Source organism: Tursiops truncatus, chromosome 1 (assembly GCF_011762595.2).
Source record: "Tursiops truncatus isolate mTurTru1 chromosome 1, mTurTru1.mat.Y, whole genome shotgun sequence".
Taxonomy (NCBI): Eukaryota; Metazoa; Chordata; class Mammalia; order Artiodactyla; family Delphinidae; genus Tursiops; species Tursiops truncatus.
In genome coordinates, this window is record NC_047034.1 from 26,597,774 (window position 1) to 26,611,244 (window position 13,471).

Genomic DNA, 13,471 nt, shown 5'->3' on the forward strand with positions numbered 1-13,471 from the left:
TGTCTGGTTTTGGTATCAAGGTGATGGTGGCCTCGTAGAAGGAGTTAGGGAGTGGTCCTCCCTCTGCTATATTTTGGAAGAGTTTGAGAAGGATAGGTGTTAGCTCTTCTCTAAATGTTTGATAGAATTCGCCTGTGAAGCCATCTGGTCCTGGGCTTTTCTTTGTTGGAAGATTTTTAATCACAGTTTCAATTTCAGTGCTTGTGATTGGTCTGTTCATATTTTCTATTTCTTCCTGATTCAGTCTTGGCAGGTTGTGCATTTCTAAGAATTTGTCCATTTCTTCCAGATTGTCCATTTTATTGGCATAGAGTTGTTTGTAGTAATCTCTCATGATCTCTTTTATCTCTGCAGTGTCAGTTGTTACCTCTCCCTAAAAGCCTTTTTATTATAAAAACATATATTCAGAAAAGTGCACAAAAGACGTGTACAATTCTTAACAATTTATTACATAACCACTATGCAAATGTTTAAAAAGTAGAACATTATCAGCATTGCCTAAGACCTCCTTATGCCCGCCTCCCCAAACTCATTACTCCCACTTTTGTCATGAACCAAGCATCCATATACATGGGTCTGTTTCTGAGCTATTTGGTTCCATTAATCTTCTATCCATGTGACAAACTGTGATATCTTTCTAATAGAAGAATTCTCCCATCTTGTTTTTCTCCCTGGCTTCTTTGGCTATTCTTAGTCCTTTGCATTTTCATGTAACTTTTAGAATCAGTCTGTTGAATTTCACACACACACACACACAAAAGCTGTTGGGGTTTTATTGGGATTTTATTAAATTTATACATCAGTTTGGGGAAAAGTTGACATATTTACAATATTAGTCAGGAGGAGTCAAACTTCTTTCCTAAAGGACCAGATAATAAATAGTATAGGTTTTGCCTCTTAGAGGCAAAATTGAGGATATTATGTACTTATATAACCATTTAAAAAGGTGAAAACCACTCTTAGCTCACTGACTCCTGAATCTCAGTAAATCAGATGCTGTTTTGAATGCATTTAGACTGTGGACTCTGGTTTTATGGTCCCATAAATTTGTTTTAATTTTTCTCAGTAATGTTATATAAGGTTTTGGGTGCAGTCTTGCAAATCTGTTATTCCTTCCACTGAATTCTTAATTTTGGTTATTGGATATTTTTAAATTCCAGAATTAACTTGTTTTTTCACATGTTCAGGTATCTGCTGAAATTCTCAAAACTTGTATATCTCCTTGAACAGAATAAGGAGTTATTTGATAGTCTATGTCTGAAAGCGCCAATGTGTCCATCCTCTTTGGGCCCGTTTCCATTGTCTTTTTACTGGTTTTCTGTTGTTTCATATGCTTGGTTGTGTTTTATTGTATTCAGGATATTTTAGTAGCAAAATTGTTTGCAGAGACAATTCGAAGTTTAGAATGACGACATTTTCCTCTAGAGAGGGTTTTTGTTTGCTTATGCCAAGGCTTTGGGGAAACTCCCACTTTAGGATCACCTTAATCCAATTTTAAGGACTGGGATCATTGGAAGCTGAGCTGCAATCCCCTTCGAGAGCCTTTTTCTTCCCTACTTCTGGTTCACCCCTATTCCTAGGGTGCAAAGGCCTGAGGGCCACAAACCAAAGTGAGGGGCATTCACCAGGTCTACTCCCCTTTGACAGACTCTGGCCCCTACTTCTGGAAGGCTGTCAAAATCACACATCAGCCTCTGAACTGCCTCCTCCAAGTTTGACAAGTGCTGGAACAGTGGCCTGTAACATTAAGCCCACCTCCCAGGGCCTCTGCCTTCTCAATGGTCCTGGTCCAATAATTCTTCAAACACATGTTAGCTCTCTGATTCCTTTGGACTTTTAAAATATTTTGTCCAGCCTTCCTAGTTGCCCTCAGTGGGATGGTCAGTCCAAATTACCTATGCACCATTACAAGAGCAGAAATCCTCATTAGTTGTTAGTTACTGGAGTAGCCTCATTCATACACAGCATGGTAACAATATGTAAAATGTCAGTACGCCATTGTCCATCTTTGATTCTGTGTTAAAAAAGAGTTTTGTAGAAACCATTAGGCCTTGGAAAAATCAATTGCTCTCCCTAACAGGAAGGTTTCTATACTCATAGCAGCAAGCATGGGTTACCTCTGTCTACCTATAGCAAATAGCAATTAACTGATTCACACATCTTTACTGAGAGCCTATTACATGTGAGGGGAATGAAGAGATGACATTCTCACCTTATAGCAGAACTAAGTGACTAATTAATTAGTTGACATATCTCAAGACAAACCCTAAAGTTCAGGTTTCAGCTCTCTTCTGCTTTTTCAAATTATATATTCTTCCCAAGGACATGCAAGAGTCTAATTTCGATGCTTAAATGCCTTTATTTCTTTCAGATAAAACTGAAAAAGCAGAATAACAGCTCGATATTTTTGGCTATTGGAGCAAAGATGTCTGGCAATTCTCAAAAAAAATATAAATGACCAGTAAGTATATAACTTTTCATTAGAAATAAAATTAACAAATTACACAATGAGATTTTTTCTATCAAAGTGGCAAAATATTCTTTTAATGATAACACACAATGTTAGGAAGGGTTCAGAGAAATGCTCTCTTCTGCCAGAGGAGAATAAATTAGCACAGCTGTTTTTGAGGAGTATGTGTCAATACAGCAAAGCCTTGAAAATGTGCATACCCTGCAATTCCACTTTTAATGATGTAGCCAAGGAAATAATTAAGAATGTGTAAACAGATTTAGCTATAAGGTTGCACGTTATATCACGTTGTTTATAAGAAACTGGAGACAATCTAATAGTGGATCGTTTAAATAAATTACGGTACAGAAATACAATGGAATACTAAAAACGATGGTGTATATAGATGGATATCTACTGACATGGGAAGTCAGTATTTTGTTAAATGGAAAAAGCAAGTTATAAAAGAGTGTGATCTCATATCTGTTTTAAAAGGCCATGCATGTTTATATACAGTACATATAGAAAAACACTGAGAAGTATGTACACCATAACCATTGGCAATCTTTGGATGGTGGAAATATGAGTGATTAAAAACATTTCTATACCCATTTTTGTATTTATCTGAAATGAATGTGTATTATCTCTGTGTTTAAAATTGGAAAGAAAAGTCAAAGCCTAATTTAAAAAATGCTTTGCCTAGGTTTTGGCTTGTGATACGAGGGACGATATGCACCTAGAGGCATCTGCTTGGTTTTGCTCCTTATGACCTGAGTGGATAATTCTTGTTTTTGTTCTTGTTTTCCTGCAAATGCCATAATCGTGGACAACAGTTCTCTCATTTTCTACTAGAGCTCATTGAGGCTATGATTGCGGAAGGAAGCTGCCTTTCTAGGGGAGTAGGCTGGTTGCAAAAGGCCCATACTTTAACTGGGGGACACTTAGAGTAAGCTCTGTGGAGAGGAAGGAGGAAGCAACCAGAAAACAAATGCAAAGGAATGGACAGCAGATGGTCTCTATTTAGTCGTCACTTCAATTCTAGGTCTACTGAATCTTAGAGGTAGGGATGATGGGAGGATACCTAAAACCTGGTTATATAGATTCCCTCTAAGATGGTGAGTCATTTCAGAAGACCAATGACAGAACAACTGAAAATAATATTGAACATCAAACTGCTGCTAACATCAAACTGTTAGAGCAACCCTACAGCTATAAATAGAGGCATTTGATGGAAAGTTTGTATTCTGGGTTGGTATAGAGATTCCAAATGAACCCAAACTCAGAGAGGACCATGCCCAGTACGTTCAGTAAATGATGACACTATCCATTAAAGGAGTCTCTCCTAAGAGCAAATGAAGAGTCACTTGTCCAGATAAGACAAACCTATAAACTCATGTATTATACGGCAAAGGCCTATCCCTTCTATATCTCACACCCTCCATTCTGATTCCAAGAAATGTGTCCAAGGTAATGTGTTTCTGATTAGCAGTTACATACTGGTTTGTAAATGCTTTACTTTTAAAAAGAATAAATTGCTGTAGATAAAGTTAGCCATACGAAGAAGTCATTCTCAGACACTCGTATGTGTTCTTGAATGAGAGAGGAAAAAGGTGGAGTTTCAACTATCAGCACATGAGCATCACTTCTCAAATGTCACTGTGGCTAAAAGGTTGAATACCGCCGTTCTAGAGCAAGAAACAAGGGAACTCCTGGATAAAAGAGAGCCCAGGCAGAATACCAGGCAGGAGAATTAGCTTGTGAAAGTACCCCGGGGACCTAAAACTGGGGCGGAAAGGGAAATTAAGAAATGTTGTGATGCAAAGCAAACTAAGCAAGAGGCATGCACTCGAGGCTTTGAGGAAGCAGGATTAGCTCTCTGCATGTTCAGCTGGACATGTTGATACTCATAATTTATATTAGTACAGAGAAGGCAGCTGCAGTTATACCAGGTTAAATGCCAGTTCTTGTGAGGAGCAGCTGTTACAGCTGGGTGTGGAGCTGATTCCCTTCCCCTCAGTTACTCATGGGTAACCCGTTCCATGGCCACATAGAAACTGTTCTTGTCATCGAGGCAATGCCAGCCAATTGGTCCGATTTCACAGTCTGAACAGACCAGAAACCTGTTGCCCACATCCTTAGTGAAGCCCATGTTCTGAAAGATGAACATGTCATCACCGGCCAGTGCTCCTAGGGAAGTTCGCCATCAAGATTGCTGCCATCGGCTAGAGTTGGCTTCTTTCTCATGGAAGGGCAGGAAAAGCTGCAGTGGAAGAGAACATAAAGAATACAAAAACTGAACTGGCCCAGTTATATCATCACCCTCATTCTACTTATACTTTATAACTGCTCCCTAGCAGTTTCTTGGAATGAGAACAAACAAGGAACCCTGTCATTAAATTACAGACTAGGATGCTGGGAGGCTCCTGTACTGTCTCTGATCCATGCCCTGATTCTTAAGAGACTTGAAAGAGGAACTTTGACTGGTTGCCGTGGTAACTTGGCTTCACTGCTATCCTGACTATGGTCCATAAGGCCCTAGCTGTTCCTAATCTCCCCCTGGCTCCTTCTGCCCCAGCCACACTGGCCTTCTTGGCTTCTTCAAACAAGATTAAGTCTGCTCTGCCCTCAGATCTTGACAAGGCCAGTTCCTTCATGATATTCAGTGCAAATGTGTTTGATATTCAGTGTTTAAAAAAAAAACAAACAAACAAGGTCAACTTCCCCTTAATGCTTCCAAGGAAAGCAAGCTTACTAGCAATTCCTGAAGGCAACCTATTCTTCCTTTGAATAGCTGAAGCTTTCCTAACATGGAGCTGAGAAAGGAAGTCAGCCTCCCAGATTCCCTACCCCTTTGTTCTGAGCTACAGGACAACTCTTCCACACTAGCAAGCTGCTATTATCTTTATGACCAGGAGTCCCTGCCTCCCCTCCCATTGCAGTCATGTCTGCAGCAGTGTAATGGGGCAGGAAAGCTGTATAGTTTCTAAATGCCACAGCTGTCACCTTTAATCTTTCTAGTCTCACCCTGAAACAAAACCTATAAAACTTAAACTAGGCCATATGCCCAGTACCCTCTGGGAATGTGAACTGATGAAAGGGTGGGGCATAAACAAATTACTCAAAAGGAAGAGACAGTATTCATACACCTTCTGACCCCTGTTTTGCCCATTATCTGAATGGCAGGCCTTTCTGTGCTTCCAAAAGCACTCCCTTCTGAGGAGGAGCCATATTAAATGGGTATGTCCCTGGCACACATGAACAATGAAAGCACTACCCCCAATCTGACTGGCAAGCCTAGGGAATGCCTATATACCAGGCTAAGAAACATGAAACATACTTTCCTTTCATAAAGGCAAGTTTTCCAATAGAATTGAACCTGGTGTACAGACCAAAGGCCTGGGCTCTAGACAAGTTGAGATCTATTGAGTTAAAGACAACCAGGCTTCCCTGGTGGTGCAGTGGTTGAGAAGCCACCTGCCAATGCAGAGGACACGGGTTCGAGCCCTGGTCTGGGAAGATCCCACATGCCACGGAGCAACTAAGCCCGTGCGCCACAACTACTGAGCCTGCGCTCTAGGGTCCGCGAGCCACAACTACTGAGCCTGCGCTCTAGAGCCCACGAGACACAACTACTGAAGCCTGAGCACCCTAGAGCCCACGCTCCACAACAAGAGAAGCCACCGCAATCAGAAGCCCACGCACCGCAACAAAGAGTAGCCCCCGCTCACCACAAGTAGAGAAAGCCCGCGCGCAGCAACAAAGACCCAACGCAGCCAAAAATAATTAATTAATTTAAAAGAGTTAAAGACAGACTCTAACGCTGTTATTTGCCTGATTCTCCCAATCCCTAGTGCATGTTTCAAAGCCTGCAGCTCTAAAGGAATCTCCCTCTCAGTGGTTACACAGGACACATGCTAATCCCTCCCTTTATCCCTAGCTTGCCTTGAAACACATGGGACACCAGCCCACAAACCAGATGATGCACCTGGTCTTGACAGTGGCAACGGTGGCATTCACATCCTTGGGCACCACATCCGCATGGCAGAGCAGGCCATGTATTTGCCATGGTGAGGGTCACCCTTGACCCATCTGATTGGAGGGTTTAAGCAGGCATTGGTGATCCCTGACACCAAGAGCTGCTCATGATAGCCCTTCTCATTTGAGACAATGTGTGAGCAGGTCACCAACAGAAAGTGGATGCAGAGGTAGGGCACCAGATTGGTCTGGAACTCTGTGAGGTCCACATTGAGGGCACTATCAAAATGCAGAGAGGCAATGATGGAGGACAATCTGGTCCTTGAGCCAGTTGAGGTTGGTGTAGGTAGGGCACTTGATGTCCAGGTTACAGTGACAGATATCATAGATGGCCTCATTGCCTACCATGAAGGCATAGTCCAAGTGCTCCAGGGTGGTATGGGTGGTAAGGATGGAGTTACCAACTGCTTTGGACACTTGAGAGGCTTGGTAGATAGTAAACTCCAACTTGGATTTCTTTTTTTTTTTGCGGTACGCGGGCCTCTCACCGTTGTGGCCTCTCCCGTTGCAGAGCACAGGCTTCGGACGCGCAGGCTCCGCAGCCATGGCTCACGGGCCCAGCCGCTCCGCGGCATGTGGGATCTTCCCGGACCGGGGCACGAACCCGTGTCCCCTGCATCAGCAGGCGGACTCTCAACCACTGCGCCACCAGGGAAGCCCTCCAACTTGGATTTCTTGCCACAGTCAACAGAACGCTGTTCCATCAGCAGAGAGGTAAAGTCTGGGCCAGTGTCCTCCTTAAAGCTATGCAAGATCAAGAAACCCTGAAGCCCAGTACACTGGTCTGTCTAGTGTAGGAGATAACACTGTTAAGGATGCAGATGGCATTATCATCTGTCCCCAGCCCTCTTCTCCTGACAGGATTCTTTCCTGTCTACAAAACTATTGTGACCTAACTACAACTGTATTCACTTCTATACTTCAAAAACACAAAACTTTGAAGCATAATTTATACTTAACTGTATACATATTATTATACATACAGTGAATGCTTTGACAAATGTATATACCTATAGAACTAGCAAACCAATCAAAATATAGAAATTTCCATCACTCCAGAAAGTTCTCTCGTGCTCTGTTGCTTCACCTCTATAGATGTGAGAAGAGAATACCTACAAGGGGCTTGGAGTTCTGGGGAGACAGATGACCTAGAAGGGCAGTGCTGTGTGTGTGAAGTGTCAGGAGTGAGGGGAGGGGAGATGAGGGTCAGGTGGACATCGGATCTGTAGTCAGAGAGCTGAGCCCTCTCAGCTTTGTAGCTCTGCCACCTAGTTGCAGGAGAGTGGGACTGGGGCTGGTGGTGGTGGTATCCAGGCCCCACCTCAGACTGGAACCCAGGAACCTGCAGGTTTAACAAGTACCCTTGGTGATTCTGATGTAGTTGTTCCTTGGACTAGAAAAGCATCAGACTATACCAGACACATGAGTAGTAACAATATAAAAGTTCTTCATTTGCAATATTACATATATCAAATCATTATGTCCTATACCTGAAACTAATATGTCGTATACAATTATATATATTATATACAATAAATATACATTATATACAATAAACATTTTTAAAAGCAAAAAATAGAATAAGTAGGCTTTATGTAAATTGACAACTAAAAGAAATTCTCCTTTTTAAGAAAGGTCTAAGCTTAAAGGGCTGCTTTGTCATATTTTCACACAGAATCCCATTCCTCAGGTCACCCGCAAGTCCTCAGTCTTTGAGCAGCAGAGAGTATGTCTGGACAATCCCTTTAGACGGCCAGCGCCAAAGTACTGGCTCCTAGCTGGCCTTGGTCCTGGCTCTCCCGGCCTCAGGCAAGGGATAGGATAAACTGGAAAAGTGGCTAAAAGCTAAGAGGAGCCTCTCCCAGCTGGAAAGCCCTGCTTAGGAGTCCAAGAACAACAAGCCGAGCTTCTGAGGCAGCTTCCTCCCACCTGCTGGGGCTAGAGATGGATCAAAAATCAAAAAAGGTTTGGATCAGACAATCAGGCGTGGCAAAGCAATAACCAGCAGGGCAGAAGCCAGAGTCCACAGGCTCAGGGCAGAGCAAGTTACTCAGACTTCTAACCCTAGATCCACACCCAAGACACGCAGCTCCCCCTAGAGGAAGCAAGTGGACAGACAGGCCAGAGGAACCAGCACCAGCCATAGGCCTGTGGTTCCCCTTTCTTCCACACAAGTCCAGCCTCCCAGGTGCCAAGGGCACTTGGTCTGCTCACCAGTTTTTGGATCCACTCCAGCACCAGATGGAGGATCTCCTTCCCCACAGTGTAGTGGCCTCGGGCAGAGTTGCTGGCAGCCTCTTCCTCGCCAGATATCAGCTGCTCAGGGTAGAAGAGCTGCCTATACCTGCCAGTTCTTACCCCATCCTGTGCGGGGGGAAAGGTCTCCTCCACACAGGCACTAGGACCTTTCCTGCTGAGCTCCCCCACATAGAACCGAAGATTAGGGCCTGAGGCCCACTTGTAAAGCCCAGTCCTACCTGGGCTGTGAGGGGGAAAGTTAGGGGGTCCCTTTTCCAGTTCCTTCCCTCTCATCATAGCCACTTCATTCTGCTTAGTAAGGAATCAGTGGTGTGTTCAGGGGAATCTCATTTGACTTTTGATTGGAATAAGAACACAGACTAATGCAGAAAACCCAGTCCACAGTTCAACATCTATAACAACGTCTGTAGGAAGATGGGGGAGGGGTGACATTTTCAGGAACAAGAAACCGAGGAAATCCAGACGCAGAAAGGAGGAAGCAGAGAACCCCTTGAGAGCCAAAAACAGCCAAGTTCACACAGGTCCACGTCCTATTAAGGGGCCCATTTCAGTTAAACTCAGCACCCAGTTCCTTAGGCAATGTTATCCCTGAGAGCCTGAGGGTAGGGAAAGGGAGGTTTAAAGTTTCTGCTTTAATATCCACTCTTTTCTGTAGTCTTCTTTCTAGGTCTGACCCCTGACTCAAACATCTAGTGGTTTCCCAGGCAGAGCTCTCTGACTAATCTCCCTCTCAGCACAGGAAGCCCGCAGGACCCCTCCTGAAGATAGAGTCTAGACAAAAGCAACAGACCTTATTGTTGTTCTTGGCTGGTGATTGCCTGCATTCCAAGAGTTTTTCCCCTAAGCAGAGCTCCCAGCTGATTTGGGGGATGGCAAAAATATGGGCTGGGGGTGGGGAACCCACCAAGTGCCCACTCACCTATGACAGAAGGCTCCAGGTCCACAAAGACAGTCCCAGACACGTGCTTGCCAGCCCTGATTTACTGATGGTGTTGAAAGGGGTCAGCGCAGCTCCCCAGTGCCTTGTTGCTGCGCACAGTGCCACTGGGCCGGATGTTGTGCTCCAGGCAGTAGAGCTCCCAGTAGGCACTACCCATCTGCACCCCAGCCTGGCCCACAGGGATAGAGATACACTCATGCTCTAGAGGGAAGCAGAGCTGTGGCACGGTCTGCGGAGGGCCAGGGGCTTTAAAAGACTTCCCTGGGAGCACCCATTTATCTGTCCTCCCTGGAGCCTGAAGCCTAGCAGTGCATTACCTGGTTCCCTTTACTGGGTTCCCTTTCCAGGCCTTCCCACACTTTAAGGCCCTCATTTTCTCTTCATTTACCCAGGGCCTGAGAACAAAGATGGCTAAAGCCTAGATCTTCTAGAGAAAGTCAATACCAAGCAGCCAAACCCCACTGCCTAGTGCCCTGTCTTGCTGGCTGGGATGATTCTAGAAGGCGCAGAGCCCCCGCATGCCAAGATAGGGCATCCTGGAGCTTCTAGCCCTAGACCCCTAGGAGAACGAGTCTCCAAGGCCGGGACTTGGTGTCCTCCACACCCTGAAGCGGGCAGAAGGTGGAGTTCAGGTCTGTGGCTTAATGGAGGCACAGACTCTGGAGTTAGAGCGCTTTGAAAGCTCATCTGCACCCTCCACTTTTGGGGGGATATGCACCTACTCTGGACACTTGTCCTGGCCCCCTGAGTACAGATGGGTTAATCCAGATAATTGCTTAAGGGTCACAATGAAAGCAGAAAACTCACCTCACCCGTCCACTCTCCTCATTGAGGTAACTCCTGTGATGGACAGACTCTCCCGGCTTCTGGTCCTTCAACCCAGCCCAGTCTAGACCTTCCCAGATGCAGAGGGGGTCTTCTAGAACATCGGCAACAGTTTCACAGTTCAGTTTAGTTAGGAACTGTCCTCCAAGACAGCCTCAGAGCCTCCACAGGGGTTCTGCCCAGAGGTGGGGATCCCGAGATTCCCGGGAGGTGCCGGGGTCTGTGTACACACCCTGACTTCTCCCTTTTAACTGAGGGACTTAGCGTCCTTGGGCACCGCAACAGGACAGAGGTGGGACAAAGTTCACTGACACCTCTGGTCAGGTACGGACCAAACGTCAAGCGCCTTAGACCTCCGGCTCGTGTCCGGCCACCCAGCCTCAGAACCCGAGCGAACCTGCTGGAGGCTCCCCGCCGTCCCGGTCCCCGCCCCCGAACGGGCGTGGTGTCCGAGGCAGGCAGCACCGCCCCCCGCCCGCGGCTGGGGAAACGCACGGACCCGGGTGTCCCGCCACGCCGAAGGGAAGGCGCGGAGAACAGCCGGGCTCCGACGCCCCGTCCGCCCGGCCTTTCCGTGCAGCCCACAGTCGCCGCCAAGTCTCCCAACGCCCCCCGCGCCCGGGATGCCGGCGTCCCCTCACCGTGGTCTCTCGGAGAGGTGGAAGCTGCGGAGGGCCCCTGGAGGGCGGGCGCGCCACGAGTCCCCAGCCGCACCCCACCCTGCGGCTTAGAGTCCCGGCCGAGCCGCCGGCCTTGCCCCTTAGCCGGGCTCCAGTTGGGAGGGGCCCCCACCCGCGCCCGCCTGTCTCTCCGCTACTGGGCGGCCGCCTGCGAAATATCTCGGCCTTGGCCGGCCCCTGGAAGGTTTGCAAAGCCCAAGGGAGAGAAAGCCTCAGGGGTTCGAGTCCTCCGGCCAGCTTGACCCTCTTCTCTGGTGGTGTATGCTGGGTCTGAGAAGTTGAAGCTTTCAGGGGATGCCTCATTCTGCTTTTGTTTTCGGTCTTTACCCGGGCAACACCGCGGACCTGGTGGGAAAAGCGCATAAACCTTGGAGGGCGATGCAGACTTGAGGTCCACAAACACCAGAGAAAGAGAGATGCTGTAATGAGAACCAGGTGCTGGGAGGTTCGAAGGAGGGACAAAATGTGGCTAGGGTGGGGGAGGGGTGGGCAGACAGGTGTGGGCGAGAGCATCGCAGGTGCAGGTAATTGAAGTATTACCCTTGACTGGGGTGGGGGTGGGGTGCGGTGGGGTGGGGGTGGGGGTGGGGGGGGGCAACTGTTCCTGTTCAGGTGTCTCAGATTTACAAAAGAGCAAGGGGTCCAGGCTGGCTGAAGCAGATCCAAGAGGCCTTGTGTGGTGGAGATGAAAAAGCAGGCTAGGGTCTTGAATGCTACTCTGAAGCATTTGCACATAATTCCACTGACTCTGGGGAACCATTGAGGGTCTTTGATCAGAGGAGTGATGTGATCAGAGCAGCATTTTAGGCAGTACATAGATGTTGCTCCTATGTCCCCCATCCCGGAGGTGGTTTGCTATTTTTCCATGCTAAAGGGCATACACACATTTTCCTTCTCTCCAAGCTGTTTGTCAGCTGTCTAAAATGAGGTTTTACTTCTAAATACTTAACATAAAAATTATTCCATTTCCTAATTTGGGAGGGTTAATTAGTGCTTGGCTTTATAAAATGATTGGGCACGCCACAATGATTACCCTTACTATTTGTGCAGCACATTGCAGAGGAAGCCAAGCATCTGTCATCTCCTAGTCTCACTTTCTGGTGGAAAGGTGACTGCACCCAGCTTATGCGGGTCAGGCCTGGAGACTTGAATTCTTGCCTTAGAAGACCTGCAGCTGTAAATGACTTTCTGGTGATAGAGCACACGAAGACTTAAAGTTACTGTGTCACTCGCCAGTGCCCCCTGCATTCCTGCAGCTGTTTTTCCACAAGACTCTAGCCATGTCATTTGAAAGTACCCTGAAATATTTTTAAACTTAATGCTGAGGTGGCAAAAGTGGTTTAAGTCCAGGGTGCAAGGTTAACTTTCAAACTCTGAAAAGTATTCTTTGGTCTCAACCCTTGGGTTTTATGGGGCTGCCAGCTCTAAAGTGGATGCCTCTGGTCAAGGGATAAGATGCGAGTGTGTGCGTGAATATTCAAGTAAGTATCAGTACTTTGAAAACCCTCATATATACAAAGCTAAGACATGGTTATTCATTGCCTGTCACTGCCCCAAACAAAACTCAAATGTTGTGTCCTACTGAAGGTGGGCATATCAATGATTAAAATGAAGCTACTTGGCCATAAACTCAAAAAGTCAAACTCAAGACCATCTCTCTTCCTTGTCTCTCCTGATTAGGCATCCATTCCACCCTCTAGTAGAGCTGACCAGTTAAAAACGTCCTTCCACCACTCCACTGAATAGAGTGCACTCTAACCAAGGGATTATAAATACATTTGAAACAGTGACATCCTAGTGTTATTTTATGGAAATTACACAAACCCTCCTCTATTGATGTAAATATGCTTCTTTATATCACACCAATTAAAATTAGTCCTTTTACAAGGTATTTGGATTTATTTCTATTATCTAAACTGCTTCCAAGTTTAGACTTTTGTTGTTGTTGTTGTTGTTGTTGTTTGTTTTGGGCCCTGAAGTTCTCAACCAGGGATTGAACCTGGGTCCCCAGCAGTGGAAGTGCTGAGTCCTAATCACTGGACTGCCAGGGAATTCCCTAGATTTTTATTTTTAACTTTTCCTTCTCCTTTTATCTATATCACCTGTCGACCTGAAAAATAAAACAACCAGTTATTTTACCAGCAAAATGGGTTTATTTGGGAGTAGTAGAGAATTGCAATTCAGGACAGGCAAGCTATGGTGAATCATGGGCAACTCCAGAGAACAAAGGAGAGGGACTTGCTTTTATTAGGTTTTAGGAAGAAATTGCTAGGGTTGTTTTGA

At 46.1% G+C, this 13,471-nt stretch overlaps 1 protein-coding gene and 1 long non-coding RNA gene across 2 annotated transcripts; both read right to left on the bottom strand.

Moving 5' to 3' along the window:
* Positions 1-433: 433 nt before the first annotated feature.
* Positions 434-11,293, bottom strand: LOC117312161 (uncharacterized). Its single transcript, XR_012330276.1, has 3 exons — positions 11,150-11,293; positions 10,491-10,602; positions 434-4,709 (listed from the first exon to the last, which is right to left on the bottom strand). It is a non-coding gene; the product is annotated as an uncharacterized lncRNA (long non-coding RNA).
* LOC141278059 (tubulin alpha-8 chain-like) lies at positions 5,919-10,482 on the bottom strand. Its single transcript, XM_073801361.1, is given in 3 exon segments — positions 5,919-6,486; positions 6,489-6,736; positions 6,738-10,482. Coding segments are annotated over 3 exon segments (645 nt in total). The 5' UTR covers positions 7,031-10,482; the 3' UTR covers positions 5,919-6,382.
* Positions 11,294-13,471: the final 2,178 nt, after the last annotated feature.